The sequence below is a fragment of the Nesoenas mayeri genome, assembly GCF_963082525.1.
Source record: "Nesoenas mayeri genome assembly, chromosome: 4".
Classification (NCBI taxonomy): domain Eukaryota; kingdom Metazoa; phylum Chordata; class Aves; order Columbiformes; family Columbidae; genus Nesoenas; species Nesoenas mayeri.
The window spans coordinates 31,876,769-31,896,021 of NC_137540.1; the positions used below are offsets into that span (position 1 = coordinate 31,876,769).

General features: G+C 39.2%; 1 protein-coding gene across 4 annotated transcripts in view; it reads left to right on the top strand.

Annotated features, from left to right (window-relative positions):
- Positions 1-10,828, top strand: part of TRIM2 (tripartite motif containing 2) — a gene marked incomplete at its 3' end in the record, with an annotated part of 34,732 nt that extends 23,904 nt beyond the window's left edge. For 3 of the 4 annotated variants that reach the window (XM_080344218.1, XM_080344220.1, XM_080344221.1), the window contains 4 exons: positions 5,063-5,231; positions 6,864-6,934; positions 9,515-9,655; positions 10,676-10,828. In XM_080344218.1, the coding sequence (XP_080200344.1) occupies positions 5,063-5,231; positions 6,864-6,934; positions 9,515-9,655; positions 10,676-10,828 (534 nt within the window). Of the gene's footprint in view, positions 1-5,062; positions 5,244-6,863; positions 6,935-9,514; positions 9,656-10,675 lie in introns of all 4 variants that reach the window. The other variant, XM_080344219.1, reaches the window with a different exon arrangement.
- Between the last annotated feature and the right edge of the window lie 8,425 nt (positions 10,829-19,253).

A 19,253-nucleotide genomic window follows, 5' to 3' on the forward strand; every position in this document is an offset into this window, starting at 1 on the left:
AACAGTACCACTATGCAATGCAAGTGTTAAAAAATTACAAATTACTTGCCTTTGCAGAGTATGTGATTTGCCTTGTCAAGTAGTTTCGAAAATGTACATCTACACAGGAAGACCTTGGTTTTGGCTGAAGACCTTGAATGAAATTAAGACACCAAAACAAACCTAAAAAAAGATGTAATGTAGTTTAGAATACAAATACTCTAAATAACTTAAGTGTGTTTTAAATAATCATTGACATCTTTAATGTGAACTAGCTTGATGTGGACAGAGAGTACAGAGGGATCACTTTCTTTACTTCTTAAGACATGCTATAAATCCAGCTCTGGAGGAAAAAGCTATGACTCTGGAAGAGCCAGGACCTTATGTGCTATACACTACCAGCAGAGAGACAAGTATTGAAAAAAATGAATTATTAAGTTAGTTCCTGTGACATGGAACCCAGCTTTGTTTTTAGTCAGTGTTTCTGTTAGATTGCAAGAGCTATGGGGGCAATGTTTGTGTGGTTAATGCAAGTTAATGCGTTGGACCTTATAGTTCTTGACAGCAGACTTATTAAATGAGAGATAAAATAGTGATATAAAGTACTGGTTTTAGATCGAATGCAACAGGCTATATTTCTGAGAGAAAAAATATACAAATGTTTGTAGAAGCATTTTATATATGGAGGAGAGGCATAATCACATAGTTGAAGCACAGGGCATGGATATAACTGATCTAGCTTGTAATTTCTTGTATGTTGGCAATTGTAATTCCTACAGGAGCTTTCTCAGATTAAATTGGCAAACACTTACTAAGATGCACAGAGAGATAAATAAACAGCCAATAATGTTTTCCTACAAAGGACTGTGCCTGCAAGTCATTGTATATGATCTCTGATGCAGGTGGTCTGCTAATTGGTAACTCAGCATTATCAGGGGGCTGTTTTGAACTTAATCTAACTGTTTTTTGTTGTTGTCCCTTTCTTTCTGTATTTACTTAGTCTCCCTTACTAGCATTTTAATAGTCACGTGAACCGGAAGGCAATTTTCCCCGGGAGCCAGGCCCAGGCATCTCCCCCGTCACAGCCCTGGGCTGACTCACACAGTGTCACCTTCCTCAGTTGCTGGCAGCAACAGAGACAGAGCTCCATTTTCTCAAGGCTGTAAAACTTGATAATGCAGAGGTGGACAAACTCTAAGGTTACACCAAAATATCAGTCTCTTAAAACGAAAGGTTGCATTATTATCCTGTGAATGATAAAACCTCATAGAGGGTTTTAGGAATTGTGGCTTCTGTTTCTGGCTATGTAACGGGTCCTACAGGTGACTAGTGTTCTTCTGTTTCGCTTCCCAGTGCTTTGTTTTCCTCATCTATAAAAGACAGATAACAGTGCTGACTTCATCGGTAAATTACTCTGAAATTGCTTAAGAAACCGTTAGAGGAAGACATATTGCTAGGCTAAGGAGAGAATACATGCCGAAGCAGCAGTATCAGCTGCTGTGCCAGTGGTGGTTCTCAAACCTAGAGAAGAAACTGGAGAACACAGCCAAGAGAACGATCCTTGGTCCTCTGAGGAGGGAATTACTTTCTTTCTGGCCTTGAAGGATTATACCTAAGATAGCTTCTTATCAGCCAAACAGGGCTGCAAATCAAGTTAAGATCAAGTTTAGATGAGTGGGAAAAGATGAAAGGAAACATTTTATCTGTCAGACTTTTATCTTTTCTTGTCTCATTAAAAGAAGAAGGGAGCTGCTTGAAGCTGGTTGCATGTTCAGATAGGAATAGTTCTGTGGAGCGTGGTCATGGTTGAATTAAGACAGTCACATGAAAGATACATCCATTTATCGTGCGACATTGCAATGTTCGACAAAGCTGTGTCTCCATATTAGGGAAGTTCTTAAACAGGAAAAGAAAGTATGTTGAAAGTCTGTAAATTAATTCCTGACAATTGCAAACATTTCAGACAGCAACAAGATTGGTGGAGTTGAACTTGAAGCTCTAATACACCTACTCTTCTACTGTGGAAGAGCCTTTATAAATTTTTATATAAGCTAGCTGGTTTCTTTTGTCTGTTTGTTTGTTTTTTGATTTGGTTTTGTTTGTTTGTTTGTTTGTTTTGGTTAGTTGTTTTTTTTTCCCCTGCCTCTAGGAATATCCCACAATAGAATACTTTCCACTTGGGTAGGGTGACTTTATAAACACTCATTTGAAAAACAGCCTATAAAATAAGGGAAATAATATCCTTGACTGAATTCAGTTAAACACACTAATTGCATCAAGGGTTCAGATGATTCACTATAATTTATTAATTTCTAATGGCAAAAAAGCCTGAAAATACTTCTGTTCATACAGTGGCTGGGTTTCATAATGTTCTGTTCCAAATAATCAAACCTATAATTCTAAGAAACCTTCTGAAGTAAAAATATACAAAGCATATGTTCATTCAGACCTGGTAATGTGTCATCAGCATATTTCCATCTAAACTGGAGAGATTTTTAGCAAAATGCACTGAAAACTCTAGCTGGGCATAATTTATTGCTGCCTGCAAATTGTATTTTAAATCCTGGCCCAAGAATAGAGATTTTTATTACTCCTCTCAGCACTGAGTGCCCATTAATGTAGTACATGACTTATTCGTGATTTTTTTTTTCCATATGTATTTATATGGGCAGGAAGACACTTTACTCATGAGTCTGAGTCATTTTTCCATAGGAATCCTGGAAAGATGGTAAGGAAGTGGTGCAATGCACAACCAGACAAACACATGGGCATCCCAGAGGAAAGAAGGGAGTATTATTTAATTACCCCAAAGGAAATAAATCTACTGACTTGCATTTGGTTTATGTTGTTGCTGCTTTGTTGTTATGAAAACCTGAATACATTTTGTAGGTCTGCTCATATACTTCCCCTGGTGAACACAAAGTAATTTTTAATAGTTTTCTCTGAGGATATTTTTGCATGACTTAACTAGGTGGTTTTTACTTAAATATTTAGCAATTTATAAGAGTATATGTACCTGAACATAAAACAGGCACATGATCATTGCATGTTGGCTAAATATAGTCTTGAAGCTGCAAGATTTACTTCCTGGAGTTTTCTTTGTTTGAGACTGAAAGAGGTTGTGTAGTGGTGACTTTGTACCAGACAGCCTCAGGGAACATGGATGGTTTTATTTTGGGATGGCTCCTACTTTTACCTGCAACTCTACTCATGTGAATACCATGGAATAGGAGCATGGGGCTTATTAAGGGTACTTGGTCTCCTTCAGATACTAACATGGTTGTTTGCTTTGAAAACATTAGTGAATTGAGAGAAGTAAGTTAGGAAATGGATCTTCTCAATGCCCATGATCTGTACCACTTGATAATTAGTCACAGACTAACAGAGCGTCAGCTACTCTTCACCACTTCCAAGAGGGAGGGGAGAGGGGCAGAGAAGTCAGAAGTGTTGCTCGTTCTCGGTGGTGATCTGTCCCACCCTGTGAAAGCAGTGAGGTGAAAAAATGGTATTGTTTTATATAGAAGATGAATATTTTCTTTATCTGTTTCATTTAAATTCCTATGGAAGCAAGAAATTATGTTCTCCACCAAAGAGATGGACCTTGATTTGTAGGATATTTATCTCAAATTACTACAGGATCTGAAAATTCTGGGATCCATAATTTCAATACAGCCTGTTTGGTGAGTTGCCTGTCCAGCACAGTGAAGCTGCTGGCAGGAGACCAGACTTTCGGAACCAACCTGGATAACTGCTTCCAAATCTGTCCATCATTAAACAAACAAACAAACAAAAAAGCCAAGAAAACCCAAACAAAGCAAATTGCTGCATTCCAAAAACAAACCACTCCAAACAATTAGGTAGAAAATAACATTTTATTGGCTGAAAGGTGAGAATTCAACTGATTTTATGTAGATTAAACATGTTTCTGGAATCTCTGCCTGCAAAAAGAACAGAATGGTGAAAAATGTGAAATGGGTTGTGAGGTGATCCTAGAAGCTTCTTGAGTGTATGCCCAGGTAGCTCATGGCTTCTTTGAAGGTTTTGCCTCAATTTCTCCTTGATCTGACCTGGACAGGATGATGTTGCTTAGATCCCCTTCTTAGATCCCTTTCTTTTTGATCCTACTAAACAATGCTTCTAACATTTTCTGATCCATCTTGACATCTCTTTAGTCTTTCTAAAGAATTGCGTGTGAGATTCACCTCATCCCCATTGAAGGTTTTTCCATTGATACAATATGTAATATTGAATACAGTTCCACTGCTGTTGCTAATTATGCTGCCAGGTGTTTTGGTGCTCATGAAGCATATTTAAAATTATGAAAATAATTCTATTTACCTAAGACAGGAGCAAGCTTTGATTTAAGTGTTTTGAAGATTGCTGTATTTGCTGTCTGGCAGCACGATGCTATCTCCTTTGCAGGTTTCAGCTGACACTTCATGTGTCTAAGTAGCAAGTGAAGCAATCTCACGTGGATCTGGTGGAAGATCTAGAGGTTAGCCTGAGATGTAGCTTTGCTCAAATTCTTTCCAAGAGCACTCAGAACCTTCATGGTGTCTCATTCACCCAAGAAAGACAACAGAGGACATCATGGCCTACATCCCACCCAGCTCTGACGCTCCATAAGTGAGCTCTGAGTGCTTTGATGTAGTGGGCAGTCGTAAAGGCACGTTTCCCTGTCCATAACCTGGTGGTCACTGAACTCAGGAATAGTATGCAGTAAGAGGCAGAAGTCCTTTATGCATGTCTGCCTATCCTGCTGGTACACTACTGCTGGCTATACAGACATTTGTGATGGTTTCTGACAGATGCTGTAGTTTATCAAGACACACAAATCTGATTATTGTGTTTCTCATGAGTTGTATATTCAGACTCAGTTGCTGAGGTGCCAGACCTTCCACTCAGGAAGGGACATATAGAAAGCAGTCTCTATTTTCAGCTGATGGAAACCATCCCCTCTGGGAAACCTTCAATGACAAAAATGTTTCTCTGTCCCACTGGGAGCCTGCAATACAATCTTTGAACTGCACTAATTATTTCTATCATGCCAACATCTTTTACTGTTTTGTGTTTTTCCTTTTAGGCCAAAATTGGGTCTGGAAAGCTCATGGGCCCTAAAGGTGTTTCTGTGGATCGTAATGGACACATCATTGTAGTGGACAATAAAGCATGCTGTGTTTTCATCTTCCAGCCAAATGGAAAAATAGTCACCAGGTTTGGTAGTCGAGGAAATGGGGACAAGCAATTTGCAGGTACACTTGATGGTAATATGTACATCCCCTTTTCTTGCCTCTTCTGCTCATATTTGCATGATGTTTGTTGACAACACTATATCCTCTTCAGTTTTCCGTGGCGGGGGAAGGTTCTACTAAACCTAGAGCTGCTATTCACTTCACCATTTGTTTAATCGGACAGGAAGATTGCAACATCTGTTCTGCAAATGTAGCTGTAACCAGATTGTTTTACCTACCTCTCTGTGCCTGGAAGCGTTTCAGATCAGTGACCTGAGAAAGACTGATCTTAACTAGCATTTTAGAAATGCATTGTAATGCCCTCACTTGGCTATTCACGATAGTCAACTCAAAGACTATGCTTTGCGTTTCCAGTGATCAAATACACATTAACCAATGCCCTAAGTGGTATCTTCCCACTAGGAAATGAGTGTAATAGGATAAAGTTAAGATTGAGATCAGGAGCACACATTTATGTCAGCAGAAAATGACAGTTTGGGGAAATTGCCACTTATATTCAACTGACTGCTTGCACATGGTATCTTTCAATTAGAATATGCAATTAAGTTTAAAAAACACTGATATATTTTGAGCAAATACCTGTTCTTTCAAAATTTGATAGGAAGATGCCAAATTACATATCCGGGTCATTTTGCAGGTGTTGGGGCACTTTGAATAAGTAGTTAGAGATTGGTCTGATGTCCTGACTGGTTCACAGCAAAAGAGAGAAATAGCATCAATGGTATAACTGCTTTTATCTTACCTAAGATCTCTTGCACTGTCTTATGGCGCAAGTGCTGTATATATATAAATTCAGGAGAGTTTTGGCTCTAACAGAGCTGAGTGTCACCAAAATGTTCTGGGTGTGTCGCGTTTCTTTCATAAGTGTTCAAATAATCTGTGACAGTGCATTTGAGAAATATATCACCTTTTCTTGGTGGTAAGCTACATAAACCAGGTGAATCGTCATTACTTGAATGTTTTCAGTGCAAAGGTTTTCACCTTTTTATAGTTCACACTGATGTACTGTGAAAATTGAAACTAACTTCTGATCTGTTTAATGACTCAAAATAGCCCTAAGTATTTTGATTCAGCTACTTGCCTGGTTTCAAGCTACCATTTTTTTTTCAAGTTTGAGCTCATGGTTCAATACACAAAGTCAAGCAAAAAGTGCACTTTTTTTCCTGACAGTGTTGTTCTAAGTAACTTTTGCATTTCCCCTAAAACTTGTTTGCTCAAATGCTTGTAAGAAATGAGCACAGAAAGCATAGAAGATTTCAATTAAGACTTCATATGAACATTTTCAAGAACTATTTTCAGTGTGTACACAACTCTAGGCCTAAGCACTACCTGTTTCGTCTTGTTAATAAGCACATAAATATCTACATAGTCATCTGTATGGGAGGGAGGGAGGCACGAACACCGCTTATTGATAACACTAGCTGACAACCGGTTGAAAAAGAAATTATGTTTACAAAAGGATATGCTGAGCTTTCTAAAACATGAAATGAAATCACTCTTTATTTGAAATTGATATTCTCAATTTGACTATTATTGCTCAGAAGCCAAATATTACATTCTGTCATTTTTTTGATTTAAGCAAACTTTTTGGTTTAGTTTTATTGTTATTTTTTTTCTTTCTCTGCATTGCAGGTCCTCATTTTGCAGCTGTAAACAGCAACAATGAAATTATCATTACAGATTTTCATAACCATTCTGTCAAGGTACTGTCAATGAATGGCAACTTGGAAAGCTTTTTATTTTATTATGGTACTTTCTTGGTGAAAATATTGTTATAAACAAAGAGACCACACTGTATATGTATGAGGTCTGATATAAGGACTGCACATTCAAAGACATCTGCATGCTGTGTATTCCTTACTGGAGATATAATTATTTGCCTTTGGTGCCACTATAATGTTCTCTAATTCAATTACTTAAACAGAAGTCATACCAGAGATAAATATTATTGACTTTGTTATTCTTATTAGCTCTCTGCCAAACTTTTTACTTACCCTGTGTTCTTTCCTATTTTAAGTAAGTCTGGTAACTGCTTTTGAATTTCCCAGTAAAAGCTTCCCGCATTTCTAGTTGAATACAATGATAACAAATTAAAGATAGCTGACAATCTTCAATTCCATACATATAAGCTTTAAGATCTGGATCCATTTACAACCTGGTATACCACTGGTTTTCATCCAGTAACTCCTGCACTGGGCAGAACTGGCCACTAGTCCTTACACCCCTAGGAAGTCCTGACTCATGTCCTGTTAAACAGTCACGGTAAGATAGGCCGGTCTGTTTCTTTGTCCCAGTAATAAACCAAACAAGCACACATGTTGAGATGGCATTTGATGAAAAATGTATATGAACAGGCCATTTCAGAAATTACTCACCTATGCAGGTTTGTTTTCAGGCTGTAACATTCCCTTTCAGTCCCCTTTTGTGATCTCCCTCCCTCAACACGCAGCAGCAGGAGGACACAGGGAGCAGAACACTGTCCTACCTGGGTCCTCCAGCCATGTGCGCTGGTCCTACGCACCGGAGAAATCTCTGGGATTTCACCTAATGTTCTGATTGAACACAAAGACAAACCCTCAGTCGAGCTCTTCATTGCTGGTAACTGAAATGATAAGTCTTACGTATTCACCTGAAATAGGAAATCACTGTCTGAGCACAGAAACCCTCGTGTCTTGAGCAGTAGCTTTTGAATAGCGGCCTTGCTCTTGTACTCTTTTGGAATTATAGAGGAAGTAGCGACTCATGTGGTTTGGATTGCAACGAAGAAACTAAGACTGCTCCTGGAGCCCTAAAGCAGATTGTTTACATGGTTTAGCAGCAGGAGCCCTGTGACTCCATAAATTACCCCTCCAGCAGCAGGACTTGCTGTGGTAATAAGAATGCCTGGAGAGAGTTAACAACAAGGGCAAACTAAAATGAAAAAAAGCAAGTGAAGAGATGTAAGAAGTGTGGCATCTTAGCAAATTTATAATTATTACATTCCTAATGGGAACAGAACATTCCCATCTGTCTCTGGGGTGACTCAATGGGATGAAAATGTTATTTGTTAGAATTTGGTACTAACTGGAAGAGATGCTTATTTTTCTAGTGTTCTCTAAATCGGTATAGGTAATTGTTGACATTTGGGAGAGTAATTTATAATCTGGGTAATGCTATTATCTTTTCTTAGATGGTGGGGAAAGAGCAGAGAGTAAATTTTGTTTTAACTAATAAATGTATAAATAAATAAATAAATTTAACTCCTGTCGATCCCAAAGCCTCTTCCTGCCACCAATGTCTTGAATTAAACATCCTCATGCAGCAACATTATCCTCCCTCCCCCGTTAACCTCCAAGCGTTTTCCTTCCTTCAGGGATCATCTATGGAAAATCCTACTCAATGTAGGCTTCTCTCTCATTGGGTCTCTCACCATCCCCATTTTAACCCAGGGAGAGAACAATACGTCTTTGCCTGTCTTTTTTTCTTATTAGTTGACTTTTTTCTAGTTTCATCATCTAAAGCACCAACCTGGTATTTAATTAATTTCCTCCCCCAAATGTTTTTTCTCTGTTCACTGAGGGTGTTCAAGAATAGGATGATTTCCTCACATCTTCCACCTTCTTATCACTTCAGTGTGCACTTGGCTCTTGTCCAGTCTTTGTATTTTCTTGTGCAAAGTCTCTTGTGCTGGTCTCTAAAAACACTGTTGGACCCTGTGGCACAGCTGGGAGTGGGTTCAAGATGGACCAAAATAGCGAATGCCTGTGGTACTACATAAATGACACATCCTGTATCTCACTTGGTCCCATTGGTGCATCCAGGTCACTGACAGAATAGTCATTGATGGGTCTCATCTTTTTGCTGTCTAAACCTGTTACTATCATAGAGAATTCAGTTGCTGAACTGTCTATACAGAGAACTGCATGCCGTGATTCTCGCCATGTGTTAGATTACAAAAGTCGGAGAAGAGTGCATCTGCTCAGTTGTGTCTCTGCAGGACTGACTCCCAGTGCTTTATCTGCGGTCAGCTCTTCTTAATTCAAGATGCACAAGCTGCAGAAGGGTTCCTGGGGCCCTCCACCTCTGTGTCTGAGCTGAATCAGATCTTAAGTGAGAAGGGAAATACCTTATGGTGTAATGGAGCTGGAGGGAGAGATGGGCACATTTCAATGCGTGTGTGTGTAGGGGAGGTATGTTCCTGAGAACTCTTCAATTCTCAGTTTTGTTAACAGGTGAACTGGTAGTAGTAGATTATTAATATTTGATATGATGCCATATTCAGGTTTTTGTTTTAACCCATACAGGTATTTAACCAGGAGGGAGAATTCATACTGAAGTTTGGATCAAATGGAGAAGGAAATGGACAATTTAATGCACCAACTGGAGTAGCTGTAGATTCTAATGGAAATATTATCGTAGCAGATTGGGGAAACAGCCGAATACAGGTATAAATTTCTGTATTTCAAAGGTGCTTGATTAGGAGAACTAATGGATTGATAACTCTGACCACAGAAGTCTTGAGATTTCCCAAGAAACAGCACATTAGAAGTGATGCGATTTCTAACATGGCCTTTGATATACTTCATGGCTGGTCTGTCTCCTTTTAGAAGGGGTGGTGTCAGATTGTGGATTTTCCGGTGGGAATCCTAGGAACTCTGATGGTTACTGTTACCAAGGCTTTTGTCTCCAAGTAGTTCCCCAAAAGCTATTTAATGAGTTAGGAGACTTGCAAGCCTTGCTGAGATGATAGTAATTCATAATCACCATAACAGAAAATTGGAGATATGGTGGAAAAATACCAAAAAGCAAATTATTTGTATAGACCCTGAACCAAATGCAGCTGATTTTTTTCATGTTTTAGAAATATTGATACAATATTCTGCTTTTGAGAGTTGCACTTATTTTTTTTTAATCTTTCTAGCGCTAATCACAAAGTCGTCTTATTTTCCAAAGAATATCAAAAAAATAACTAAGTGTAGGTATTATTTTCACTGAATATAAAAATGAAGGAGCTGCTTATAAGTTGTTCTCAGGAAGCACTATCAACAGTGTAAACAAATTCCTGGTGGTCCCTGTGTGGGAACCTAAGAGTCAGGCTAGCCACAACAGTAATATTTGTTAGGCAAGCAAGGTGTTGGTTGAGTTCCTGATTGAGTTTTGATTTACTGTTGTTGGCTATTTTTAGAACGAGGAACAGCTGAAGTGCTCTTTTTGTTATTATTTCATTGCATGTTTAATTCTTGCCAAAGATCCTAGCAGCTTTAATTAGTTCTTTTTAATAAGAAAATGCATTTGTATATAAACTTGTATCTTATTAAAACTACAGATCGGATTCTCTCCTGTTTAGTGTATGTCATCCATTTCAGAAATGAGAAGTATAGCATTATAATTGAGAGCAGACCTGAGTCTGTTATTTTGCCTTTTTTTACTCATAACCTTTCTTCTCTGCTTTCTAACCCTCAAAGGTTTTTGATGGAAGCGGATCGTTTTTATCCTACATTAACACCTCTGCTGACCCTCTTTATGGTCCCCAAGGTCTAGCCCTTACTTCAGATGGCCATGTTGTAGTTGCAGACTCTGGAAATCACTGCTTCAAGGTCTATCGATATTTACAGTAGCAATGAGCTCTGGAGCTGGATAATCGTCCACCCTTAAGAAAAGACTGATCCTAGAGATCCAATGCAGGATATCTCCTACTTTGAATTCATTTTTAATAATGAAGGAGTCTCTTATGGACTTCTTACGTTAATTTCTAAACTTACCTTGTTTACATAGGACTTGCACCTCTTATGTTTCTCACTGAACTTTTTGTTTTAGGGGTTAATATACAAAATCCTCTTTAACTGAATTCATAAAGACAATGTGATACTAAATGCAAACAGCAACTTATGGAACTGGAATTAACTGGTTAGGCAAAAATGAGAAAAATTTGGGAAAAGTTCCCAAAGCTTTTTGAAGACTGCGAAGGGTAGCTCCTGCTCAGAGCTTCCAAATTTGAAGAAGAATCATTGTTACGCATTATTTAACCCAGAGGTGATCCTGGGAATCTTCTAGATCTCATTATCATGGTAGGTATTACAATTTTAACATTCTTCAGTCTTACTATCTATAACAAGTAGGTCATTTTAGTATAAGGTTAAGTCTCACAAAATCCATCTAGCTCTAACTGTCAGACCTGACACAGCTCAACGTTTAGCACTATGAGAATCAATGCAAATTCCCTACTCATGTGAGATTAATGAAGGATTGTTTCATGTGCTTGTTTTTCACTCTTCCTCTTGCTCAATGTTCTGGAAAGATTTTGCAGAGACCTGACATTTCTGAAGCTCTGAAAAACTTAATTGTAGTGATACATTAATGAGAACTGGATTTCAGTATAACGACAGACCTTTTTACACCAAACCAGTTCATTAGGATCAAAGTTATTACAATGTCAGCTCAATTAACCTCATGTGTGCCACTCTTTTGTATCTGTTCATTGCCATGTTTCCTTAAAGCAACTCATTGTATTAACCAATAAAATAAAATGCAGCATCACAGAGGACAGAAAGCCAGAGAGGTACCCCTATGGAGGACCTACATTATACAACCAAAGGAACTGTGGTAAACAGAGGTTGTATAGGAGAGCCAAGGGTTACCAAAGCTATTTGTTTTTACATGAGAAAAAATATGTTACAAATAAGAATGAATTTGAACCAATTCCTGAAGTCCTTCATCAAAGGGAATTTTGTTAGAAGACAAAATAAGGACTGCGAGATTAGTTCTGATTTGTTTGTATGTGTGTATGTATGACTGACACAAAAATAAAGTAAATGTAGGTTATTTCAGCAAACTGGAACATATGTATGCCATTTGACAATGGCAGTACTCTGCGCCCCTCCTTCTTCCTGCCAGATCTCTCTATTGTGTTCTTTGTTGAAGAATTAATTTAATTGAATATGCTTACAATCATATGACTTAGTTCTGGTTTTCATGTTTGTTTTTTTAAGTGTCACCTTGTCCTTTTTAAAGTAGCGTTGGCTTTACTCTCATTTCTAAATCCAATGGTCAAAGGACGAATTGCTACCATAGCCTAATATAGATAGAGTGGTGCTCACTATTAAACCTCACTTGAGGAGCTGGTGAGCTTGTTGCCAATGCCTGCAATAGCCTGGGAAGTACTGTCTTTTCTCATTTTTAGGGCCTTGCAACAAAAGGGCACTGGGTCAGGAACAAGGGAGTATTTTAAGCATGTTTGCAAAATGGAAAGAAATATTTGTTAAATTACTCGGTGTAAGTATTTGTCTTATTTCTAAAAGGTTAAGGTTGTTGTTTGAATGAGTTTGAGAAAAACTAATGGTTTTTTTGTAAAGACGCATTTGACTTGTAAAAATGCAGACCCCAAGGTTCTTAAATGTGGAGTTTGCCTGTTTTTTAATTACTGTTTCTTAATGATATTTCCTCTTCTTCCCTTTCTTTATTTTTTGCACATAGAGCCAATTTTCAAATTCTTGTGCAAGATAAGTTTCCTTATTTCATTGGAATAAATATTTTGTGTATAAGACTTAAGGTTTGGACTATATAATGCACCTGGGAAAGAAATGGTAACATTCCTGAAATGTTAAAACTCAAATTTGTTATTACCAAAAGAAGAAAATATCCTCTGCTTGAACTGAGTTTGTCCTAAAATTCTGAAGTCATTATCTCACTCATTATACAATAAACTGTCCTATCAAAATTTAACACAGTTGTAGATCAAATTTTCTGACGATCAAGTAGTTTCTTTTTAAGTGTCCTTATAAACAACCTTCTGGCAAACAAATTACTTCTGACATTGGAATACCCTTAAATGGTGAATTTATCAATGAAGAAAAGCTATGTAGCATTTTAACTGTATTAACAAAGAAAAGAGGTTGCACAGGTTCTTTGACATAAAAAAGAAATGAAAATATATTGCTAGTGTCAGTTATGGATAATATTAATCAAATCCAGTTCCATATTTGGATTTTTATAATAATGTTTTACTAAACCTGCATGGTTTCCACTCACGAAACATTGCCAAGTCCTCCGTTGCCAGGAACTCTGAGGAAACCAGAGTCGGAAATCAGACACTAATCTATACAACAAAACGTATACTTAAGACAGTGATGTTCCACGTATGCACTCTTCTTGAAAAGATTTTCAGTCCCTTTTACTCAGTATTGTTTAGCAGGATTTTATATAACCTATGTCAACATAGTGCAGCCTGATGAAATGTGGAATGCTGCACGCAACTCTCTTACAACCCAGCTAACAGCTGTTAGGGGTGATGTGGATTTTTTAATTAAGATTGAATAGTCTTTTGGGTTTTCAGACATTATCTCCAGAGCAGCACTCACTGCACCTGAAGAATGTCACTCATTTGGAGTTCTTTGTGATAGCAAATGCTGCCAACTGCAATTTCAAATTCAGCAGCATATAGGGCATTCCCTTCCAAGGTCTGACCTTATCTGCCTGGCACTGGTAAACTGAGAAACACATTGCTTTTAGCTTCTGAAGCCAACTTAGTGAAGATGCTTGGCTTACAAACCTTACAGAGAACAACCAAAGCAGAAATTATGATCTAAAAAACTGGCAGATTTTTTTCTCCTCCAATTAAGTGAACATCAGAATTGCACTACTTGATTTGCTGAGTTGTTTGCATTTATTAAAGGCTTTATTGGCATTCTGCTGCCAGATTTCAGCTATAACCAAAAGTTCCCTTGACTTCCCTGGAATGCTAATTGACTAGCAGCACAGCATGAATGGTGAAAGTATGTGCTTCATTTAACTAATCTTCAACTCGGACGTTATTTCAAAAGGCTATCAGATCTTGTGTAATTTGGAGCATTTTAGGACAAACTAGCCAACGGTATTTTCATTGTTTTGTGAATAGAATAAAAAGATCTATTTGGATAAATCCAATATAAACAGTAGAGGACTTTTATATAGGCTAAACCAGCAGCAATGTAGCTGAAAAAGAAAAGGAAAATAGTTTAGGCAAGCATTTGCCTAATGTAGATGGAGAGCTCTTTATTAGTAAATGCTCTTCCGTAAGAGCTAGAGGGCTGTCGATTTTATGTCAATATTTTCTATAACTAAGGATCTAGTATTGCCATAATGAGAACTACAAGTGCCCAATATGTTGTGTTTATAATAAAGAAATGACTTTTGGTTGTGGGTGACAGCAAGTTATGAAGTCATGATGTACATTGAAAATTTTCTTCAAGAATTAGGAGCAGTGATTGTTTTGGCCTGTTTGTGGAGAGTGCGCGAAAGGTATTTGTGCTACAGAGCAGGAAGATTCCTAATGGGTTGTATTATTCCTGATGAATGTACAGCACTTCAGTTGATGTTTGTGAGCAACATGGCCTTAACCCTGACACTTTTGCTTTGTCTTTATGACATGGGAATGTTCCCTAAGCTGCACAGTGTATGGCAGTACCCCTGTTAGCAATCTCTACCAGTTGATATGCTGGAGCTTTCCAGTTCTAGGAGTGAGTCTGTCTTTTTTCCCTTTTTTTTTTTTTAAAAAAAAAAAAAGTCTTTGTACATTCCAGTCAATCTCATATGTTTTGTGTACACGTAAGCCTTGCACTCTCTTGACACTCATAATGAAATATTCTTCTCACCTTTTATTTTTAAATCCCCATAAGGCTAAATACAAAATTTGTCTCCTTAAGGTCAAGGATGAAAGATGCGCATCAAAGTGTTTGCGTGTGTGTGTAGTTTTAGCTTCCTGTGTGTCATGGTATTCTTGATGCTTTAGCCGATGATTAAAAAAAATTACTCTGTCTTGGAAATGTAGGAAAACCAGAGTCAAATGTGTACCTTTACCACGCACAAAAATTTCAAATAATAAAAATAAAGCTTGTTTCCTCTGTTATTTTCATGGTTGAGGATTTATTTTTCGTGTCTCATACTCACTGTCCCTAAAAATAGCCGGATGCAGGAGGATGAGTATTCTTGTTCCAAAAGGAAACCCTGACACTGCAGGTCAAAAGACAAGAAAACAGGTCGTTTCATGGGTGTTAAGCTTTTATGTAGACACAGAGGAAAAGAGGGACTTGGGTCCTTCTTGGGAAGAAGGTGATGAATTGCAGCTTCCTTGTCTTTTCCCTTGCTTCTCCAGTTCAGTCATCAAAACTAACATTTTCATTGGCAGCAGTAAGATTATGAGCTGTAATTTTTCATTTGCTTCACAGAAGTACACAGTACCTTTCAGCTATGCTGTGCTATAACCTTTCAAGGGTCTGCTGCAGAATATAAAACATAAATTATTGTAAAGAACAGAAAAATTGCCTCAGGAGTTCACTCTGACTCCCTTCCTGTAAGAACAAATTTTCAGCTCATGTTAACTTTCATTTTACATAGTACATATGTCTTCTTGGTCACTGGTGATTGCTCCAAACCTGAATCCTTTGAGAACTCAGTGTGATTAAGAACTCACCCACAAAGTAAAATAGAATCTTCAGACACATCATCTGTCTTGGAAACAATCTCACTGGAGGGGACTGGAGAGGACAGCCTCGGTGATGTGTGTTTGCTCAGTGGCAGGACACTCACAAGTGAGACACCTGAAATACAGAGCAGCCATCCTTCTTCACGGATCTTGCCCTCAAACTCTCTAAAGGAATCCATGTTTTGTTCTTTCTTGCAAGTCATAGGGAATGTCAGCAGCCAAGTTTTGAGGCCTTTTTTTCTCCTGAAGGCAAACTTACTATAACCTAATGGATCGGTTTTGGTTTTCTTTGTCAGCCTTGAGATGAATATGTGTCCAGAAAATAGTCTTGGTGCTGAATGTACTGGAGTATATTGTCTACCTGCCCTGCAGTTCAGATGCTTACAAGAGCCTTTATTTGGCTGTCAGCTAAAAAAGACCCACAGCTTGAAGCAGAGCAGTGTTGGTTTGACATTTGGAGTTGCGGAGCACCTGTTGTTTCCCAGTCAAACAAGACCATGAAGAACAGAAGAAATAGCAAGGAAACCCTGAAAACACAGAGCTGAGTAGGCGAGACTCTTGGTGGGCTAGAAATTTTTTCTGTCCCCTGGATTTTTACAGCAGGGGCTCTCTACCAGTGAGCAAAATCAGACAGACAGGATGTTTAAACTGGGGAACACTGCCCTTTACCAGGAAAATTCTGCAGTAAAAGGCCAACTTCCTCTTTGGCCTCCCTGTGCCACTTAGATGTGGCAGCAAGAACTTTTGAAAGTGCTGTAAACTGGAATACAGAGCCCAGTATCACCAAGGAGGAACAGTGTCAGGGAGGGTAAGGCCAAAATAACTAAAGGTGTGTGTATTTTGGGCACCCATGTTTAACCAGAGTGATGACCACTTAACGAATATTGCATGCTCAAAAATGTTTAATTGTTCCTTAGGCTGAAGTTCTGTCCCCATAGTTTTGCTGACAGTTCATGTGAATGCTCCCTCATGTGCACCAGACAAAGCTTATCTGGCTGAACTGGAACAGTGTAATTTCTGTGGACAGATGTTCTCCCCAGGCCCCAGATGTGCTGGTGGAAGAGATACCTGCCTCATGCTACTTATTACTACCTCCAGTTGAAGGCTCCTGACCCTCAGATCTGTTGGCTGAGTGAGGCATATGAATGCTCCCTCGTTCTTTTAGTGAAATGCCTAGTTACCAAAAACTATTATTTAAGCTACTCACCTCAGTGAGTTGGCAAGCACTTACTTCAGCAGCTCTACTAGCGAAGCTGTGGAAGCAGTTCAGTTTTGGAAGAGAGCCAGCTAGCATTTCTCACCAGGTTAGATGTTTGTAGGGAGAACATCTACTTACAGTCCAGCAGGATCCTCATCTGAGGATGAAATGAGGCAGCAAATGCTGTAGAGACTGGCCTGTGTGGGATACTCATGGATGACACTGCTTCCTGATCCCTGGCCACATCGCACCACAGACTGCTTGGACCTCAGAGGAGTTGGTATCACCTCCCATGGGTGAGCATCTCCTAGAGCTCTGCTTGTCCTCCATCCTCAAGCTCTACCAAAGCATCTTTTTGCTGTCAGTTATACCGATATTGTGGGAGGTAGCCACAGGACTCAGAGGGTTTGCTACTACTTTTCCGGAAATAAATTGATCTGCCATTCAACTCGAATTCCTTCTGCTGAAAAAATAGCTCATATAATTAAGGACTGCACTATGGTGCATATATATGGAAAGAACAAAATTAAAGTAGGTCAGACAGCCTACTTCACAGCCTTCCTGCCTGACATTTGTGCTTTAATGTCCTTTCAAAACAGAGTTTACAAATGTCATTCAACTACAGATTTGTAAAAGCCAAATTAAGGAGGGTACAAATCTAATTTTGTCTAAGCATATTTTAACACTGACAAAGCAATGTATTTTCTCTATCCCAGAAATGGCAAAGAAGTGTTTTGTCTGTTCTTTGAAATCTCAGACAGACACCTAGCATAAAGAACTTCAGTCCAAACTGCTAAAGCTTAAGAAAATCACAGGGAAAGGAGAACAATCTTCTAATATAAAGGCACAGTTATGAATCACCCTTCCACAGTACTTCCACATACCCATTGTCTTGTTTTTAGTGTATGAATAGCAGTTTTGTGAAATACCACATTTAGACATTCTGAAGCCTATTAAATATGTCAGACCTTTATGTATTTTAGGAGTTGTTCATTCCACTTTACTCAGTAACGGGAAACTACCCTCACATGATAGAGCATGAGATGCTCCTGTGTGTTCTCCCTGTGTTTGGGACCTCTTCCACCCAGTGCTCTTTCAAACTAGTTAGCTTTGATCTGGTGCTGCAAAATTTGGGAGGTGTTAAGGATCCTCTTATTACAGAGTAAATCAGGCCTAGAGATTTGGCCATGAAAGGGTTTCAGGGTTGCCAGTGCACCCAGGACAGCTGAGCCTGGATGTCTCCAGGGGGCACGGGTGGAGAAAACCTGCCCCACCATCGCCCAAGAGTGTGACCTAATGTTTTGGAGGCAGATGCGCTGGGCTGGCTTGGTTGCTGTGATCACATTCAACTGCTGAAACCAGGGACACCTTCCAGCTGTGGCTCCAAGTGGGCGCTCTGACCACACGTCAGTTCCATCCAGGGGTGAGAGCTGGGTGTTTGCGACCAGTCTACTTTCAGGTGCGACAGGGACACCGCAGCATCACTGCCTCACAAGTGTTCTGAACAGAAGCCCCAAGGTAGATGCCTCAAGCCTGCTTCAGAGTGAGCATCCCTCTGAAACCCCATCCTCCGTCTCCCTCTTCTCCCAGCAGCACCTTCAGCTCCCACACCCACTCTGCTGCTCATGTCTCAGGTGGAGAAAACCCACGCTGCAACAGGTGCATTGCAAGTGCTGTAACAATCATCTGCCTGGCAGCGGTAAAAAAAGGAGCAGAGCTCAGTTTTATTTCAGGAAGGGGCCCACATCCTGGGAGTGAAGGTCGCGGTGATGGGAGGGAAACAACTGTCACAGGGAGCTTGGGGACATGCTGGCTTTGAGGGCTGGCCAAAGGAAGGAAAAAGCAGTGGGACAGAACATTAGCCCTCACGGCAGATGAGGAGGCGTGGCAACAGACTTCATTGCAGGTGAGTGAGCTGAAAATGTGGTGCACAAGGAAGCATAGAAGCAGCTTTGTGTTTTGTATGAATATTAAACCTTGTATTAATAATGTCGTCCCTAAGTTGCATTTCATTATTAGTAATACACTGCTGTGCACAACGAGACACAGGATCACAGCCAGGTCTGCATGGAAGAGAACCTCATGTTTCACAAAAAGGGGCATCTTGCAAAGACGATGGAAAATATTCCTGGAGACTGCCTGAACAGTTCAGCTTGCGTGCTTTCATTTGCTTGAATTTAAACCCTATTATTAGTATGGCAGATACGAACCCATTGCTGTTAAACTGCAAAGCAGTTTCTCAGAACTGCTATAGCTGAAGGAGGGTAATTTACAGCACATATAGTAATTAAAATGAACTGTAATTAAAGTCCCTAGAACAGTCATCGCAACAACTGTTTCAAGCAACACCAGATGGGCTTCCACAGACAAGAGATGCTTTTACTTC